Source organism: Paroedura picta, chromosome 6, assembly GCF_049243985.1.
Source record: "Paroedura picta isolate Pp20150507F chromosome 6, Ppicta_v3.0, whole genome shotgun sequence".
Taxonomy (NCBI): Eukaryota; Metazoa; Chordata; class Lepidosauria; order Squamata; family Gekkonidae; genus Paroedura; species Paroedura picta.
In genome coordinates, this window is record NC_135374.1 from 60,272,129 (window position 1) to 60,291,550 (window position 19,422).

Here is a 19,422-nt window from a genome sequence, read left to right on the forward strand (position 1 = left end):
CAACAGTTCTGCGCAAATGCACATATGCGAAGCGGTCATACATGCATGTTTGACGCCCCGCCGGCGGACGCAAGCGCACCTGCGTGGAGTTCCGCACATGCACGTGTGCCCCCCACCGGCGTGCACGCCAGCGGGCACACACACACAGGTGCAGAGTTCTGCGCCTGCGTGTGTGTACCCGCTGGCACACTGACGCCCCCCCCCCCCCCCCGCAGTGCAGCACTGACTGCTTCAGGCGCGAACGGCTGCTTTGGATGCCGAAGCGCCCAACCCTACCAGGGTGAGAGAAGCAGTTGTTGTGATATGCAGGATTCATTCTTCAGAGTTCAGTGTATATGTGTTTAGCATGGTGTTCACGACTCTTGTAATGCAATGGGGTTTTAGAACACAGTGAACAAATTATACATGCTGCATGCCCTAACTTTGCTATGCGGACAATGGTCATCTTCTGAGAACAGCTTATTATAAGTATGATAAAGAGTGGATATACACACATTGATAGTCTAAAGAAGAGTGGAGAAGCAGCTGCATGAGTTCAGAATGTTTAGAAATCCAAGCAACAGTTTTGTCCCATTGCACTGTGCTATAATATACAGTATGATCCTAGTGCTCTGTACTTCAATTAAATTGCCTAAGATTGCTTCAAGAAGCAAGTTAGAACAGGTTAAGTACATGTACCCTGATTAATTTAATTTATCATTTTTAGTGATCACATAAAGTTGGATTTTCTGTGCATGGAATTTAACCTCTTACTTGGAAAAGTGAACTTCACTCCTTTTTAAACCTACAACTGATGTTGCTCTTGTTAATGTAAATATGCTATAGATTGTAATAGTGTTCAGTGGTTAAGTCACTTTGTTCAACCATTTAACATGTTTCCCATTCTATTTAAATATTTTTCCACCTGTTACAGCACCTGAATCTTGGTATAGTTGACTATGTTGTTATCATCTATGGATACGCCACTGTTCTTCTTGGAATAGGGCAACCTGAGGTAAGCTGCAGAAGTTTTATATGCATTTACATTAGATAGCACCATCAACATATGTGGAACTTTACAACAATTATGGAATTCACTTGTATTTTGATCCCTGGGTCAGCTGGGCTCACCACTCTCCACTCCCTGGTTCATGGTGAGAGTCTATTGTAGAAAGTCTGAAGTAAGGGACACAGTTACATACACACTGTCCCTTTGGCTTCCCTGCAAACTGGAAAAAGAGTCGTCTGCTTTTGTAGTTTATGCTTGCTGCAAACAATGGAACAGACTCATCTGCTTCTTGTTTCTTGTCTTTGTACAGGCTTCAGTTGGACAAAGTAATACCTAGACAGTTACATTTATGCCTTCAGCATAGCATTCTGTAAAACACAATCAGACATTAATAAATTCTGTTACACTGGGTGCAGGCTGACATTGCATCTTGGTTAAATCAAGCTTGGATAGTTTCAAAATGGCAGAAATGTAGTAAGCCTAAATTTAAAACTCCTTACTGTTTCTCATATATGTATCCTGTTTTGCATTCCAACAAAGCTTTATGCACACACTTGGAGCAGATCTACACACCAAACACTGCTATAAAAACTACAGGCATTTTTCAGTTAATTTGATTCTGTTGAATAGTGGGAATTTCATAGAAACTTCAGAACAATTCTGGCTCATCAAATTTTTCCTTGATTTTTTTTCATGTTGATCTCAGGGACCACCCAAAAAAGTATCAGCAACATCTGGAGTCCCTTGTTCTATAGTTAAGGAATTCTGTCATGCAAGAAGAATTAGCTGAGATCCAGGTGTAGAACATATGCATGCTATAAAATTGCTCTCACACTTAGAACTTTACTGTTTATAGTGCAGTATTTTCTGCTTTTGCATCTTAGTGATAGTTTTTTAAAAGGAGTGTGCTTTTTTTTTCAGGTACTTCTCAGTTTGGGCCTGTTGGATCCAAAAACATTTGGGTCCCAATAAAATTGGGATCTATTTTTTTTAATCCTTTTATTTTTTTTTTAGGTTCAATAGACCCCAGGAAAAAAAATTGGGGGGGGGGGCAGCCCAAAACTAAGTTGGCAAGGCATACTCTACTCCCTGCTGATACAGTTGATCCTAGGGCTGGCTTCTTATGTAGCCTGGTTTAAACCGGACTGCTCAAAAAGGCAGCCCCAGGATCAAGACTCTTCTCCCTGCCAGTACAACTGACCCTGGGGTCGACTTCACTTGCAGTCCAGTTTAAACCAGGCTGCACAAGAAGCCAAGCTGAAGCTGAGTTAGCGAGGCTTACTCTGCTCCTAACTGCCACAGCTGATCATGGGTTTGTCGTCTGTAGTTCCATTAAAAGAACAGCAGAAAAATCCTGACAAACAGCTGAGGTGAGGGAGCAGTCTGCTCCAGCCTCTCCGCTGTTTTCCTTATGTACCTGATAATTCCTGAATACATCTAGGATTTTTTTGTTTTGTTTTTCAAAATGGATACCTTTAGAATTCCAGAACATACCAACAACCTTTAGGATTCCAGAAAATACCAACAACAACAACAACAACAACAAAGCCAGTCGGGTATTTAGACTTGGGTTGATCTAAATATCACCCCCCCCCCAGTTTTAATTCTTTGATAGTGATGACTGGTACATTAAAAAACAGCAAGAAAACTTTATGCATGCACAGATCCCCTGATTGCACATTATCTTTTGGAATTCTGGCCAGCTTAAAGTCAGTCATAAATTTTGTATATTCATATTGTGTATTCATATAGTTATAAATGGTTGGACTCTTGCTTTTTTATTTATTTATTTATTTTAAACTTTTTAATTTACTTTGAAGGAACTAGCAAAAGCTGAAGACTATTTCAATAAGATAATACAACAGTATCAAAAAGTAAGGTTTAATTGCTTGGCACACTATGGAATTGGAAAAGTATATTTGAGACAGAACAGGTAAGTGGTACATTTTTACTTTTTAACAAACTCATCTTTAAATCTTTTCTAATGATTTTATAAATATCATATTTTCCTGCTGCTTTAGATTAAATTGGACAGACCTAGAGAAAGATAGGAATAGGGAAAAGGGCAGAATAACACACACCTTGGGATTCATGTGCTTGAGTTCTTAGAGAAAAAAAAGTTTATTTGCTGATTTGGCAGCTGCAGTGGTCCACCAGTAACATACTTTGTGGCTTGGGGCGTTCTGCTTTCTTTGTGCATAGACCTCGTATGTGGGATTCAAGAAGGACTGTTATATTCATTCTGAACGAGATGTTAATAGTCTTTGGCATTATGGGAAAAAAGGTGGTGGTCCTAATTTGCATCTGACAGTGTGATGCCACTTTGATAAGGCATATCTGTATGAGCCTCAGGAAGGAAGCAGGCTTGTGTATCCTGTCGGAATACTTACAGGCTTACTTCTTCTCATTTTGGTAGATTCAGATGGGTAGCTGTGTTGGTCTAGAGTAGCACAAGGTGCTCCTGGACTCTGGTTTTATTCTTCTCATTTTGTTTTGTTTAGCTTTCCTGGCAAGTTATGATCCTGTGTTCCTCCTCAGATTACTTAGTGTGGTAGAGCATCTTGTATTTTCCTTCCCATTTGTTCTGTTAGTGACTGCTTTCCTTGGTACCCTTAGCATACCTGCCATCTTAATGGCTGGTGCAAAACTGTCTGGGGGAAGGGTGAGGCTGCCCATCTTCTGAAGGGGAAAGGAAAAGCTGAAGGGCAGGATGAGTAAATAGTATTGATAGCAACTGGTATGAGTAGATCACAGGGAAAGCTACTGGGGGTTCTGTTTGTCAGTAGTGTAGTGTAAAGTGAGAAGAGAGATAGTGTGCTTGAATTGGGCTGGCTCTGTGTTGTGAAAGTAATGGTGGAACCTGAAGTAGACTTCCTTTCCACTAGTTGAAGGTGTGGATGTACCTACCTATAGCTAAATATTCCACAGACCAGCTGTTTTTCATTTTCATACGATCTTCCAGTTTGGAAAAAAAGTATAATGTTCAGCTGCTTTGACTTCCAAAATATGGAACAACCTTGATTGATGGCACTTGAATAAAATAGAAAGCAACATACATGGTGTACATTTTTTATTTTTAACATGTAGGTTTCCAGAAGCTCTGGACCAATTCTTGAAATCAAAGTTCATGGCTGGTTATAAGATTGTGCCTGGTGTATTAACGTGGCCTACAACTTCTGAAGTTATTGAAGAGACACGAACAGAAAGATTACAAGTAAGAAGTAATGCTTCCCTGTAAACGACAAAATTATCAAAAGCTGCTTCGTGAAGTGACTATTAACGATAAACTATGCAGGTTATATCAAGGAGAAAACTAGGAAAGCCAGAAATTAGGAAACCTTCACTTACTGGTGGGAGAGCATCCTGAGATTGGTGATTCCTCTTGTCCACTATAGTTGTGCATTCAGTGCACTGAAAAATAGCTTATTTGTATTTCAACCCGATACAGATTTCAATCTTTTTTGGCTATCCAAAAAGGTCAAGACCAAAAAATCCCAAACATGTTCAGGATTTTTCTCGACCACTGGATAGCTGGAACTACAGTCCCTTTAAATGCTTTCCAGGTGAATTTGTGGCTTAGGAAAGGTGTTTGAAGGGATTGCAAGCTCTGTAAACACCTTTGGAGTTCACTCACACCACAGCTTGCAGAAGGCATTTAAATTTTAATGGGCTCCCTAGTTCAGTTTTTTCAAACTTGTGGGGGGGGGCAAAACAGCCCCCCCCCCAGCCCAGATACCACCAGATCAATTTTCCATTATACCCTATGGGAACCATTGACTGTAGTGTTTTCCATATAATGGAACTGAAAAAATCAGCATTCCTCAATATTTACCATATTGGCATTAGGATTTAGGAATATAGGGAGATACCAGTATTTTTTTAGTTCAATATACATGAACCTGAAAAAGTGTGTGTGTGTGTGGGGGGGGGGGGTTGTTGGTTTTTGCTCAACCCCTAATGTTCACTTGTTATTATTATTACTATTGCTGTATTTTACTTGACCCAAAACAGAGTTCAATGTATTATTCTTTATGTTCCATGTGGACTGCCCTGGGCCTCAGAGGAGGATGGTATACAAATGCAATAAATAAATAAGACTTCCAGCAGGTTTTTTCTTTGTAGGAATCAGTTTTACTGTTTATGCTTCCTCCATTAAACAAGCATTTTCTTTTCTTCTCTTCTTCTTGTAGAGACAGAGTTGGTTCTTAAATGCTGCTTTTCTCTACCCGAAGGAGGCTCAAAGCGGCTTACAGTCGCCTTCCCTTTCCTCTCCCCACAACAGACACCCTGGGAGGTGGGTGAGGCTGAGAGAGCCCTGAGAGAGTGTGATATCAATGCTTGGTCAGAACAGTTTTATCAGTGCTGTGCCAAGCCCAAGGTCACCCAGCTGGCTGCATGTGGGGGAGTGCGAATCTAACCCGGCGTGCCAGATTAGAAGTCCGCACTCCTAACCACTATACCAAACAAGTATGCAAAGCTTTCTGTTTTTTCAGAAGCCTATATTTCTTGATTTCTTACCACATGGTTAGGTAAGCCGCAGCGGTCCCCAACCCCCGGGCTGTGGAATGGTACCAGTCTGTGGATCAGTTGGTACTGGGCCACGGCTCCTCATCGTCCTCCTCCCTGGCTGCTGCCTCAGGGGCTGCCCTGGCACTCTGCCGCTGGCTCACTTTTGGTGCTCTCCAGTGGCAGTCATGGCTGGGGCTCCCCCTGGGCGTGGCACTGAGCAGCTGCTGCTGGCAGCGCCCCCCAGCAGGTGGCAGGAAGTCAGGGGTGCTGGCGAGAAAGCAAACAGAGCAGGGGCTCAGGCAGCGGCGATGACCCTTGGCAAAAGACTACCCCAGGCCTCAGTAAATTTGTCAAGCATTGACCGGTCCCCAGTGATAAAAAGGTAGGGGACCACTGAGGGAAGGCTAAATTTTAATATTTTTTGACTGAAAATATGGGATAGTATAGAGGTGGATAAAACAAATAGGCCATGCAGAACAGTGTGCTTGAGCTCTTCTGAGCCAGATAGCCACAAGCTAGGGCAGATGAGAAACCTATTAGATCCAAGAACCATGGAGAGGCATGTCCATTTAATAGACCTCCCCATTTTTCCCAAATGTCCTGTTGGCTTATAGCATTTTTCTGTATTTACCAGCAATAATGTGTCCATGACAAAGAAATCACAACTGAATTCTCCACTCATCCACAGATCATATAATATTTAGTACAAAATTCCAAGTTGTGGGCATAGCCAACTTGGAATGACCAATAATACACTGGACAATGCACATATTTCTCCTGTGGGGGAAGGGCTACAAAGTACTGAGCTATACCAGACAAGTATGCCTTAACAGGAATGGTAAAATCTTGAGAGGGGGCAAGCTATCCATAGTAAATAATTAACTATATGCAGAATCTTTCATGCTTGTGAGAGCCAGTGTGGTGACGTAATTAAATAATTTTAGCATGAAAAAGCTTATAACATTTGTTAGCGTGTTACAAGAGACCTTCAACATCTGCTTCATCCAGTTTCATCCATGTTTCTGTGATTAATCCCATGTTCTTTCCTACTTGATTGTTTTCTGGTTGGTAGCATTAGAAGGAGAAGAAGAAGGCTGCTAATTTTGTATTGGAAAGTAACGTCAGCCTGTTGCAACCTCTGGAATTGGTCATATTTGGATTTTTAAATAATGTATCATCTAAAGCTGTCAATTCATAAATGGATTGATAAAATGGCTTTGCAGTCTGATTAAATAGAGCTTCACCATTGCCATTGCAGCAAAAATCTAGTGTTTCAGAACTAATCTGGATTTTCAAGATGTAGAACTGAATAAACAATACCTCTGATTTTGCTGATGTATAGGTGATGCTGGAGAACTGTATTGAAGAATGCAAGTTTCCTCCAAACCCAGATGCAGTTTGTCGCTATCAACAGTGCCAAGCACGTAAAATAAAAATATATTTTAGTGATCCAGATTTCAAGGTAAATATGATGGCATGTTGAATAGATACTTACAGGGTTTTAAAAATTATGGTGACTTTCTTTTAAGAAATCTGTGAAAACAATATGCTTTGAGTTCAATAGACCCCAGGAAAAATATTTTTTTCTCTCTCTCATTATTTGTTGGTTTGGGGCTATTAATTTTGGGATTCCTAAAAAAAATAAAAATTCCAGTACTGGTGTAGAGCATTTGGATCTGGGAGAACTCTCCCTGATGGCCTGGCTGAAGCTATGCTAAGCAGCAAAGTTTAAACTGAATTCTCTCCACAGGCTTGGTTTGAACCAGGCCACCGAATGGAGCCCACTCTAGCGTTAAGTTCTCACAGGCTTGGCTGGGTGTCTGCTGGGCAACCAGCTTTGCCAGTAATTCCTAAATAGTTAGGATTTTTTTCAAGGATATTTTTTTCTGGTCCTCCTGAAAAATCCTAGATATTATCATTATTTATTACTATTTATTCTATTTATATGTTGCCGCTGCCAGTCCAGCTGGTTTATAACAGTATAAAATTACAGGGAATAAAAACAGTTAGGACCCTAAAAATCCCCTCCTATCGCCAATTAATCCCCAATACTAGCTGGCCACAGCTGTCCTGTAAACCCAGGTGCGACAGGCAGGCATCAATGTCAGGTGACAAGTACTAAGGGTGCCAGGAGGGGCCAGATCTTCCATAACCCAGCCTCAAGCAAATGCCTGGCAGAAGAGCACCATCTTGGATATATTTGGGAAGCCAGAATATACCCCCAAAATATCAATAAGGTGTTTTTCGGGTATATCTTTGGTTTTGGTAAATCCAAATACACACCCCTAATTTTGAATATTATGAAAATAACAGTACCTTTCTGCAATCTTTGCATTTCAGGGCTTTATACGTGTTACTTGCTGTGAACAGTGTATAGTGGAGTTTCATGTAAACTGCTGGAAAAAGCTGAAATCCACAAGATTCAGTGATAAAAATGACAAGGTAACAGACTTCCATTAACATCATTTCTATAGAGCCCAAGGTAGTGATGGTTGAATGGATAAGGGCTCAGGTTCTAGAGAGAACAGCAGTGCAAGACTTATTCTTGTGGAGTTCAACAATTCTATGATATTTGCAGTATTGCTCCCAATATGTCTTCTCTTGCTTTTTTCACTCTACAACATCATGATTTTCTTTTTCATATTACTGAAATATGTGGCTAGAATACCCTATATACACGCATATAAGCCTAGTTTTTCAGCACCTTTTTCCACACTGAAAAGCCCTCCTCGGCTTATACACGGGTATATACGGTAATTGAAGTAAAAGCCTGCTCCAGTCAGTGAGTCGTTGCATTGCCTTTTGTAAATGTTGCTCTGGCACCTTGTAGGACATCAACGGTTTGATTGGGGGGACTCTTTTTTCTTTTTGCCTTCACTTCTTCCTCTTCTTAATCACTTCTTCCAAACTATTCCTTTGGTTTCTGTGGGTGGGGTGGGGTGGGTTTTGGGGGTGCTTTGGGATTTACTGTTTTTTTCTCCTAGTGTTCCTTCTTTTATCTGAGGGGCAGCAGAGCAGTTCTGTCAGAGCTCTCTCAGGGTGTCTGGCATCAAGAGAAGATGGGGAAGGCAATTGTAAGCCACTTTGAGACTTCTTTGGTTAGTGAAAAGCGGGGTACAAAAACCAGCAGCTATTCATCCTCTTGACTTTTCTGTATTTGTGGATGGGGGGGAGGCTGGATGGGAGAGTCTGTGATAATGGAGCATTTCCCACCCTCAGCATATATATGAGTCAATAAGTATGCCCAGGTTTTGTGGTAAAATTGGGTGCCTCGGTTTGTGCCGGTCAGTTTATATGCGAGTATATATGGTAGATCATCCAATTTAGGCATCTGCATCTTGGATTGACTTCCTCTTCTACAATGAATAGTTTACAATATTAGTTTTTGTGAAGAAACAAAAGAATACGGGGAATTCTTGGCAGCTGAATTTCCCAGGCTCAAGAATGTATGTAGGAGCCAAGCATATTTTACTTTCTTGTTTAGGAGATGTGATTATTTCATTTGTCATTCCCCCCTCCCTCAGTTTGTTCAGATTGTGGTGACTTTTGGGTGCTTTTTTGAGCAGCCAGTTTGATGTTAATAAATATCAGCTGTTTTTCAAAAGATGTACATTTTATTTAATTTTTTCTGACTGGAAATAAAAGCAGCCTGGAATGTGTCATTGCAGTAAATATAAGTTGTATTAAACGTTCTGAAAATGCAGTAGAGTTATGCAGTGAATAACTGGGGGGGGACACACTATATTTTTAATTACCATTTTTCTGCACTACCCAGGAAGAGTAACTTCATGTTTACATAAAACTTCTTAGATAAAGAGTTGAACATTAGCATTCGTACTTTAAAAAGGAGTTCTGCCCACATGTGCAGGATCATGGTAGAATGTGTTTGAGCACACTAGGTAGTATTTCGCACATTTAAGAAAAAAATATTTACTTACCTTAATCCAGGATGGGTCAGAAGTTTTTAAAAGTTATATTTGAAGTAATGAGGTAAACATAATTACTCAGATACAGATTACCCTAACTGAAATTCTGCTCATAGGCTGAGGCTTTCTCAGTCTCCATTTTACTGCTGCCCCTGGCATCTTCTGGAAATGCTTTTCTGTGAGATGGGGCTGTAGCTGGAGTGAATTTTGTGCTTGCTTTCTCTTGGAAATTGCCACCTAGTCTTTGATTCCAGACAATTTGGGGGGGGGGGGTAAAAGAAGATTAAATGTTGACTGCTTATGCTGTGCTTAATTTCTGTTTTTGAAAAGTTAACGTACATTCCACTCATGAAATCCTACCATATGCTTTTTCCCCATATCCCGCTCACAGGATTTTCTTCACCAAGTCTGCTTAACTCCGGATTGCAGAGGCCTCATTTCAAAAATAGTTGTCTTCAGTTCATCTGGTCTTATAAAATGTGAGGTACGAAAATGCTCATTGCTGTTTTCTGTAAAATATTGTTAATAGAGATGATAATTGCACATCAGACCTCGATCCATGTGGCAGTTTGTCTACTTCGGTCCCATAATCCTAGGAATTTACTTCCCGGACTGGGAAAGGACCACTTGGGGAATGGGCCCTGAAAAATCTGCATTTCCCTGCACCATCTGATGATGTTTTGTTTGGTCAAGCCCATGTTGTATTACTATGCATTGATACAATAACATAACAGGTTTTTGTTTTTAATAATTCCAACAAAATACTGCTACAAAAATCTTTGAATCTGCTATTTTTTTCTTTCTCTTAAGTTCGAACATAAAATAAAACCCAAGAATCCCCCAAGGCCCATTGTTAAACAGAAATGTTCAAGGTAAGTTTCCTAGATGTCCAGGTAACATACGACACAAGTTTTCAAATGGTAAAATTGTTAGGACATCACTGATAACCTGCTGGATTTCCGAACGTTGCTTTCAAAATGATGGCAGTCAGCAGTAGACTATTTGTTCCCTTAGTTATCTGTAATTATGTTTGCCAGTATTAGAATGTGTGCATGCTCCAAGACACTCTCAAATGTGTGGAAAGGGGCTATAGTTATACTAGTAGTATGCATGCTTACCGTATAGAAGGTTCCTGTTGCAATTCTCAGCAACTCCAGTTCAAAAATCTCAAATAAATATCAGAAAGACATCTTCCTGAAATCCTGGAAAGTCATTTCTAGTCAGAGGAGACGGTATGGAACTACATCAGATGTAGGATAAAGACAACTTCATAGGACCAATGTAATAATAATTATCTTGTTCCATGTAGTAGGTATCTATTGGCTTGGACCCACTAAAATGTTTCTGTTGACAGAAGAATTCTGGTTGCAGAGCACAACTTGCTTGCTACCCACGGAAGCGCTGTTCTTGGGGGTCCCCTGGCACCTTCATGGTGGCCTCCCATACAACACCTATTTGATTTATACAGCTTGGCAGTTGAGAGGCCATCACAGTGATACAAATCGTAATACTATTCATACATACATGTATATTTTTCTCTACATGGCCTGTTCATACAGATGCCTTTAACATAGCAAAATTTTGATGCTCTTGGCAGCTGTTGTTGGATGTGAATTGTTCTAGAGACTTTAATTTGTAGACTTGATGCTTAAGATGAATAATGAGAGATTATAAAGAACTTTGCTTGTGAGGCTTCACTGTTAGTTGTTTGTATCAGTTCTAGGAACTTAAAGTTAAAACATGAAAAAAAACTAAGAAGAAAATTTATGAAAGAAACAGCCTTGAACTCCACAAAAGATATTGTAGATGACTATCAAGGAGGAAACAGTGTACCAAAACATAATACTCATAAAGGTATTATACACATGAGTCCAAGTTTCTTTACCTTTCGTATCCTAATTTTTATGGAGGCTGTAGTTCCTTTTATTATGTTTATTTTTTAGGAAGTGTTCAGAAGTGGTTAACATCTGGTGATACTGTCCTTCAACTTATAATACAGAGCACTGAGAAAATAAAGACAGGTGTACATGATATTTCTAAGCTTCTTAATGAACTATTTTCCTGGTGGGCAATTAGCAAAGAGGACTATGCTATGTATACTACAAGTAGTACTTCATCAAGTGAAATAATGGAAGAACTCATAAGCGACTTAATTCAGAAAAAAAACAGAGTGAAGACAAGAATTTTTATTCATGTTTTAAGTGAGATTGAAGAAATAGATCCCAAACTGCATGATTGGATGACTCACCTTAATAGAAAAGGTAAGGCGCTGCTAACTGTGTCTCGACAGAAATTTAGATTGCACATGAACTGATAATATTGCGGCCAAAAATGAAAGGAAATGAAATTGAAATATACTGGCCCTGGTTATCTCCAGACCCCCTTCAAAAAAACAATATTTGCAGTGAACGTTAAACTGATGGTAGTGGTTAAAGCAGCCTTTCTCAATTTTTTTTTAATCATAGTGAAACCCCTGAAATATTCTTCAGGCTTCGAGAAACCCTGGAAGTGATGTGATTGTGCAGAATATGGTTGGGATGCATGCACCCAGCCAACACCCCACCCCCTCCGGGCCCATCATTGGCCATTTTGGGAGGGGAGGGCAGGACAACAGCTCCAGTGCTGGCTTGGCTGATGGGTTTAGCAGGATCTGAGAATCAAGGATTCTCTCAATGTCATGCATGGTACATTTTGTAGAAAGAGTCAGTTCGGCTTTGTTCTATGGGTTCTCTCCATCCCTAGTGGTTGCAATTAGAACTACACTAAGAAAGCACCACAAGCTAAGTTAGCTATTGTGAGCATGACTTTATACTCTATCAAGAGATTCCTTAATAAGTTGAAGTTGGTCCTTAAATATAAAAATCGTCCCTTGAAAAATCTGTAAGGCGAAACGTGTCAGGACTTGTGTGAAATATAATAAGAATAAAAGAATTACTGAAGAGAGAAGACTATATAAGTCCAATTTGGATATTTTATTGCCATATTGGTTTCCCAGTGCATCTATATTTTTCTATATTTGTTTCTTCACTGGGACCCACCCCTCCCAGTTCATTATTTAGGTTGTATATGACATGTAAACAGTTGCAATGTTTGGTTTGAGGCCTGAAGATTACCCTTTATGTAAATTGACTTATTTTCTATTTAAACTTTTTTTGCAGGCTTAGAAGCGTCAGAAGTATTTTTCTCTCGTTATGCTCAATCTATTCTGCAGCTTGACCTTGGCCTTGTAATGGCTCTCTGGAATGAGACCTATGGTATTAAACTCAATAGTATTCTGAGCTGCTCACCTCAAGATTGCGATGAAATCTTGAACGTCTTTTGTAGCTCAGCTGTCATACAGCTTCGCTGTTTTATATGGCTGTTAGAAGAGAATAGAGTGAATTTTCCATCTTTTCATCAATGTTTAGATGAATACTTTGATAAAATGGGTAAGTATGCTGTGAACAAATAATTTTTTGTTACTTTAAAACTTAACTTCAGTGTGCTGATATGACTTTGAGAGTGGAGAGGGGGCTGAATGGGAAATGCTGTAGGCTTAAGTAGCAATAGTGTCATCTCAGAGTTAACACCTTTCAAAGCACCATTTTCAGTGGACTTAGGAGGATAAGTACTGTTTAGGATTGCACTGCAAATAATGTTTAGAAAGTGCTTGTCCAAGGTTTGAATAGCCCTTGTATTAATTATGAAACCCCCCTGCTCTGTTCTCACCTTGTTTCTCAGTCAGATGGACCACAGTGATGGATAACTACCCTATGCATCGTCTACAAATTCTTTTCCCAAACTGGAACAGCTTTCAGAATTTTGAAATAGAGGGCTATTTTAATATAGAAATAGCAGAGACAAAACAGTAGATAAACATGTTGGAACTCAGGGTAGAGGAGATTAAAGCAGACCACTCAAACCATTGAGGGGGACATTTTTTATCTAGAAGGGGGGGAACTACAACAAGATATAGAAAAGGTGTGTGGGGAGAAAGAATGAGGGGCCAACATTAGGGAGGGGGCCCATCTCTGTTGTTCCACATCATCTCCACAGCCCTTTCCAGAATTTCCCCTCATCCTCTTTCTCCCCCTTAAATGTAGCAAGGCCCCCATGACTGAATGGGGGTGGGCAGAAAGGCTGGCCAGGCAACCATATCTATTTCTCCCCTTCAGTCACTGCTGCCTCATCTTTGGTGGTGAGTGGGCATGACATGCAGCATCCTCAGACATACTGATGTCATCCAGAAAAGACTGCAGCATGTCAGAGGATGCCGTGCCCTGCGCCAAACAGGCACTGCTTTAAGAGGTTAGTCATCACCAGTATGGCTGGCCTTTTATATAGTAGGGGATTTGCTCTGTTATTGAAAGGAGAAAAAGCTGATGAACATTACCCAGTCCTCTTTGAAGATATATACACCCTTTATTTCTTGAGTTGCTCATTATTTGATCTATGGTGTTAGAAATCTTTTAAATATAACTTTAAGTATATGCACAACTTACTATAGAGTTGGGTGATAGAGTTCTGTGAGAAATATTTTTTAGACTATAGCCTTTGATCAGGAGAACTGAGTACAATGGATCTTTGGAACTCCTTCAGAACTCTCAAAAGATACACCTCTGGCTTTATTCTCCTTCAGGAACAATATGTGGTATGGGGGGGGGAATAGCAGCAAGGGGGTTAGAAATCCCTTCCCCCTGCAATAACAGAAGCTTGTATTAGACGATAGATTCTAAACCATAGCTTGAATTCTGTGAAGTGCTTCCATGAGCATAAAGATACCTGCCTGCAGACCTTGCCTTCCTTGATTTTAAGAAGCAGCCTTTCATTGGGCATTTGGGGCTGCAGTGGGCAGGGCTGAGCAAAGAAAGTGTTGGACTGTGTGGACTGGTGGTGTCCTTATGCTTGTCAAAATGTTCTGTTGAGTGTGAGCCCACAGCATCTGAAGTGATTTATGTGTTTTATTTTTCTTGAAATAATCAAATTTCTTTTTAAAACAGATAATCCTTTTACTGTATTAAAGAAGCAGGAAACTGAAACTACTTCAGTAAGTGGTTAATTTCTATTAATATTTCTGAAAAGGAATATTTTAAATAAGACTCTTCTAACAGATTGGGGAGAAGTGGATGATTGAACATCATTTTTACTTTTATATTCTGCACCCAGAATTTATTGCATAAGCCTTTTAACTTTGGTCTTCCTAACCTAATTATGATCCCCAGATAGTAGAGAGGCTTCTTCCAGTAAGAATTTTAAAGAAACACCTAGTGAACAATGGCAGTAAATGAAGTTCTTTAAGGATAGTTAGGAAATATCTGCATGCTCAGTTCTATTATAGGTTTATGTGAACAAGGAAGCTAAGGACTGAATTTATGGCATATATGTGGCATTTTGTTTTTAACTTTTAAATCATTAGGCAAAAGCCTTTTTATGTACTGCATCTTTAAGTTCTTTTTAAAACAATTTTCAAATAAAGATAATTACATACTACAGTGGATCCAGTGTGAAATTTCTGCTTCTTGCATGAGCAGAAATACAAGAAAAAACTTGCAGTAACAATTAGGCTTGTGTGTTTCAGCCACTGAAGTGGCCAATCAAGCTCGAAGCGGCGAGCGCCATGGCGCGGGGGAGGGTAATACTTCCAAATTTTTCCTATTAATTACCTTTTAGTGATCTATGTAGTGAAGGCAAGTTCTCTGAAGAAAGGCTCCCTTGAGATCAGGTTTGGAGGCACCTGCCTCTTCCTGTTTCTCTCCTATCTATGAATTTTAGATCATAGGTAACTGGTATATTGTCCAAGTTTAGGCCTGGGTTTCTTTATAAAACATGGTTATAAGGAGCTAGTATTACCTGGAGAAGAGCCTAATGCTGGGAACGATTGAGGGCAAAAGAAGAAGGGGACGACAGAGAATGAGGTGGCTGGATGGAGTCACTGAAGCAGTAGGTGCAAACTTAAATGGACTCCTGGGAATGGTAGAGGACAGGAAGGCCTGGAGGATCATTGTCCATGGGGTTGGACACGACTTCACACCTAACAACAACAATTACATTGCAGCAGTGTTTAAAGGGATATGACTATTCCAGTACAGTAGGTTGGGTGTATTTGTTGACATAATGTCAATATTGACCAAACAGGTAAAATAATTTCACCTTAACTGGCAAAATGCTGGTGTTAACAGAAACCTCATTAGTTTTCCCCATATGTGAAAGGAAGACAACCATTCCATATCTTAGAGCTGTTGCACAACAAGCGTCACTACCTGTGCCTGTATGGCAGATGTGGGTTTTATGACATTGTCACTTCTTTGGGAATGATTTGCAGCTTCTTAGCATCTTTTGGGGTAATAATGAAAAGAAATGATGAAAGGGCAAATAAATAAGGTCTATCTCCAATACGTGTCTTAAGATAAAAAATATATATATATAAATAATTTATAACTGAAACCCAAGAGGCATTGTGCTAACATTTCCCCCCCCTGAAATATGTCAGTTATGATGATTGAAGGTAAACATTGAATTTCTTTTTCCTTCCAGAATAATGGTATCAAAGTAAAAAATAGAAACCGAAAGAAACCAAAGGAATCATCATCAAGGGTATATAATATTTTATTTTTAGACTGTAGTGTTACAGTGCAGCAAAAATACTAAGAAATATCCATATACTTTCTCTATTTTCCCTTGTTTTTTGTCTTGAGTTTTTCTCTTTTAAGTCATTTTGAAAATTAAGGAAAGGTATTGGCAGATAAATTATACCAAAAACATTCTTTCTTTGCCAATAAACTCTTCAGTTACAAGTCTGCAGTTGTCTTTAGGCTAGGGAGATGGTGGACATACAGAGCAACGTATCCATTTTATACTGTGGATTTGAACAAAATCAATTTAGATGAACCTCTCAGCCATTCTGATAATTTCTCAGATTGAAACTACTATTTTTCAGATAGGTCCTCAAAAGAACAATTCAGACAGTATTTAAAAAATAGTAAGCCTCTCTTTTTTCTCATTTCTGAGTCTTTACATTTCTTATATTCTGGCTCAGGGGTAGTTAACTTGTGGTCCTCCAGATGTTCATGGACTACAATTCCCATGAGTCCTTGCCAGCAAATGCTGGTTGGGGCTCATGGGAATTGTAGTCCATGAACATCTGGAGGACCACAGGTTGACTACCCCTGTTCTGGCTCACATACTTGAAGGTATAGGAATCTTCAAGTGATCCAAATTCTTATGCTGTAGGGCTATTGCCTGTTTTAAGAATTTTAATGATTTCTTGCATGAGTTGTTAGGCAAGTATGCATTAGATTACATATTAACAAAACAGCTGTTCTGGAGGAAAATCATTTTGTTTTTAAATGTTGCATGTTTGTTTATGAGGACCTCATCTTTCTCGTACTGTGAGAAAACAGGGCCTCTTTAGACTTGAAATATACATATCAATTAATCAACAAGTACAAAATAACACTTCATTGAAAGAATAAATGCTGCTGACAATTGATTACTTTATTATACTTCCTGTTTCTGTCCAAGATGAATATTGATAGAAAAATACATACAATTTCAGAAGTCCTCTTTTAGATAAGCTTTATTTTATACCTTTTGCTACATCTCATGCTCTAAAGTTGGTCTCTATTGAAATACTGCATACAAGGTAAATCACTTTCCCCCCCTTTTTCCATGTTGATTAGGCTATTTCAGTTCTATCTGGAGGAGTTGGTGCAGCATCTCGAGAGGAAGACAATATATTTTCAGAAGAAAGTGCATTGTGAGTTCTAATGTGGTTTTATAGTTGCCCAGCCCATGGTCCTGCAAAATTTAAGTTACTTTTGTTTCAGTGGGAGAGTGAAAAATCTGCTTGATTATATGTTGTGTGTATGATTTATGCCTGAAGTATGCTAAGTGCTATATAGGATCTAGAATAACTTTGGCAAAGAGGTGTAACAATACATTAAAGACAGATTTGCAGAATCTTAATTGGTTAATCAAACAGTGGCTTTGAAAATCATTTATTTAGCTTGTCTAATTGAATTCTTATTTTAACAGCTCATAGTCACAATTCCATGTTTTTTCTAATGTATTGAAATTCAGTGGTTGAGGATGCTCCAACAGGTGTATTTAAGGATTACATCATGGCAGGGGTAAAGCTTTTTTGCCTTCTCTTTCCCCATGGCCTCCATACGCACTAAAGCATTACTGGTAGGGAATGGACAAAAATCTGTACAACATAGGTCTCTATAATAAGGAAGGAAAGTGACCTTTTAATGCTAGAAATATTTCACCCATTTGAAAGGGTCTGTATACCAGTTTAAGCTGAAAAACCAACCGTGACTCAGCCAAATTAAAGTGCAATGATTATGCTTCTGGTGTATTTTGAAGATAGTCAGAAATGCTAACCTTTACTTTCAGAATCTGTACTAATATATCCACATTTTTTAAAAATTATATTTAAGGGAACTTGCATTTTTCCCAGAGAAATTTCAAGCTATATAGGTGTATAAGGAGCTGAAATTCAGCTTGTTGTGATATATGAAGAAAGCACATCTCATGATCGCAAAAACCTTCAGATAAATATGTTTGTTTACTATTTCAGTGAAACTTAACTGGGCACGACATGTAAATTAAGGACAAAGATTTGGATTTATTGGAGAGGACACCTGTGGACATAGTTCTTTACTGCATCTTCCCTATTTGACTCCTGAAATCTCCAAAACATTCTGAAGGTTCTGAGATGAGGACAGGCAGCTATGTGGTCCATGAGATTGAAGTGAGGAGAGGGAAATCAGGCTGGCACTGTGTCTGTGTAAAGGAAAGAACTGCTGACAAAACCCATGGTGCCAGTGATATGACTTTTTGTGCATTAGAGGTCTGGGACCTCTAGCATTAGTGTTTTAGAAATTTCAGGGGCTACCAGGGGGAGGGTGGGAAAGAACTATGTCACAAGCATCCTTGCATGCAGGCTCCATAGTATTCAACATACTGTATCACAGCAGATCCCTCAGTTTTTCTCTTTAACTGTCTCATATGACTCTCATCATTGTCTACTTGCTGATATAATTTTTGCTGTGATTTCAGCAGATGTATATTGTTGTCCTGCTTTTGTGTTTGGCATGTGCTAACTGTATAAATACTGTTTTTATATAATACTAGAGACAAAATCCATTGTACCCAGGAAGGCAATGGGTACCACAGTAGAACCAAGGCAATTAAACAATAGAACAGCTATTCACTAATAGCCCAGAAAAACAAAAATCTGCATAAAATGGAATAATGAATATGCCAGTCTCATAATGGCAGAGGCAAAACAAAGAAGTGCCACCGCTTAAAAGCCTTGCCTCTTTTGACCATTATTTTGATGTTAAAGACAGCACACAAAGTGTTGACTCATAAAGATAAAAATTGCTAGGAAGGAAGTAAATGCTGATGTCGCAGCTGCAAACCATTACCCCGCCTACATTTATGCTCATGATATAGAACACAATACTGGGAATAGCAAACTAAGTTTTTTTCAAGATGTCCCACTAGCAGAACTGTACTTAGTCTAGTTATTTCCCTGTTTTTGCATTGCTGGATCTGAACCATAGGCTACTATTGTGTAGCCTGTGGCTGAAATAAATTGAATCAGTTGTTCAGCTTTTTATTAACTATTAATCAAGGTACTTTTCATTTATAAAAATGTTGTGTTTCATATTTCTTGTCTTAACAGAAGCTATATGAATCCATGTGAGCCTTTCAGAATTCCAGATTACCTTTATGATCAAGTTGGGGAATTTGAAGCTTTTTTTAATGTTTCTTCTAGTAGTGGTTATCAGAGAATGTTGGACAACTACCCAGACCCAACTTGTGAAAATTTGTATGAGTATGTTGCCATTTCCACTTTTAATGTTTTTATTTATTAAAACAAAAAAATAAAGATGGGTTAACTGTCCTGGCTGGCAGAAGTTTTTAATAACACGTGTTTTGCTGGGATAAAATATATTACTAGCAACTTGTTATGAGAATTAGAGACTTAGCTACAAGAATCTGATTTGC

The 19,422-nt window shown here is 39.1% G+C and overlaps 1 protein-coding gene across 2 annotated transcripts in view; it reads left to right on the top strand.

The window, feature by feature from the left end:
• TTC3 (tetratricopeptide repeat domain 3) overlaps positions 1 to 19,422 on the top strand; it is an 86,521-nt gene that overhangs the window by 39,531 nt on the left and 27,568 nt on the right. For both annotated transcript variants that reach the window (XM_077342668.1, XM_077342669.1), the window contains exons 19-32: positions 914 to 994; positions 2,809 to 2,921; positions 4,076 to 4,202; positions 6,840 to 6,959; positions 7,838 to 7,939; positions 9,815 to 9,907; positions 10,234 to 10,295; positions 11,141 to 11,277; positions 11,367 to 11,684; positions 12,582 to 12,851; positions 14,403 to 14,449; positions 15,937 to 15,996; positions 17,082 to 17,158; positions 19,097 to 19,249. In XM_077342668.1, the coding sequence (XP_077198783.1) occupies positions 914 to 994; positions 2,809 to 2,921; positions 4,076 to 4,202; positions 6,840 to 6,959; positions 7,838 to 7,939; positions 9,815 to 9,907; positions 10,234 to 10,295; positions 11,141 to 11,277; positions 11,367 to 11,684; positions 12,582 to 12,851; positions 14,403 to 14,449; positions 15,937 to 15,996; positions 17,082 to 17,158; positions 19,097 to 19,249 (1,760 nt within the window). The remainder of the gene's footprint in view (positions 1 to 913; positions 995 to 2,808; positions 2,922 to 4,075; positions 4,203 to 6,839; positions 6,960 to 7,837; positions 7,940 to 9,814; positions 9,908 to 10,233; positions 10,296 to 11,140; positions 11,278 to 11,366; positions 11,685 to 12,581; positions 12,852 to 14,402; positions 14,450 to 15,936; positions 15,997 to 17,081; positions 17,159 to 19,096; positions 19,250 to 19,422) is intronic.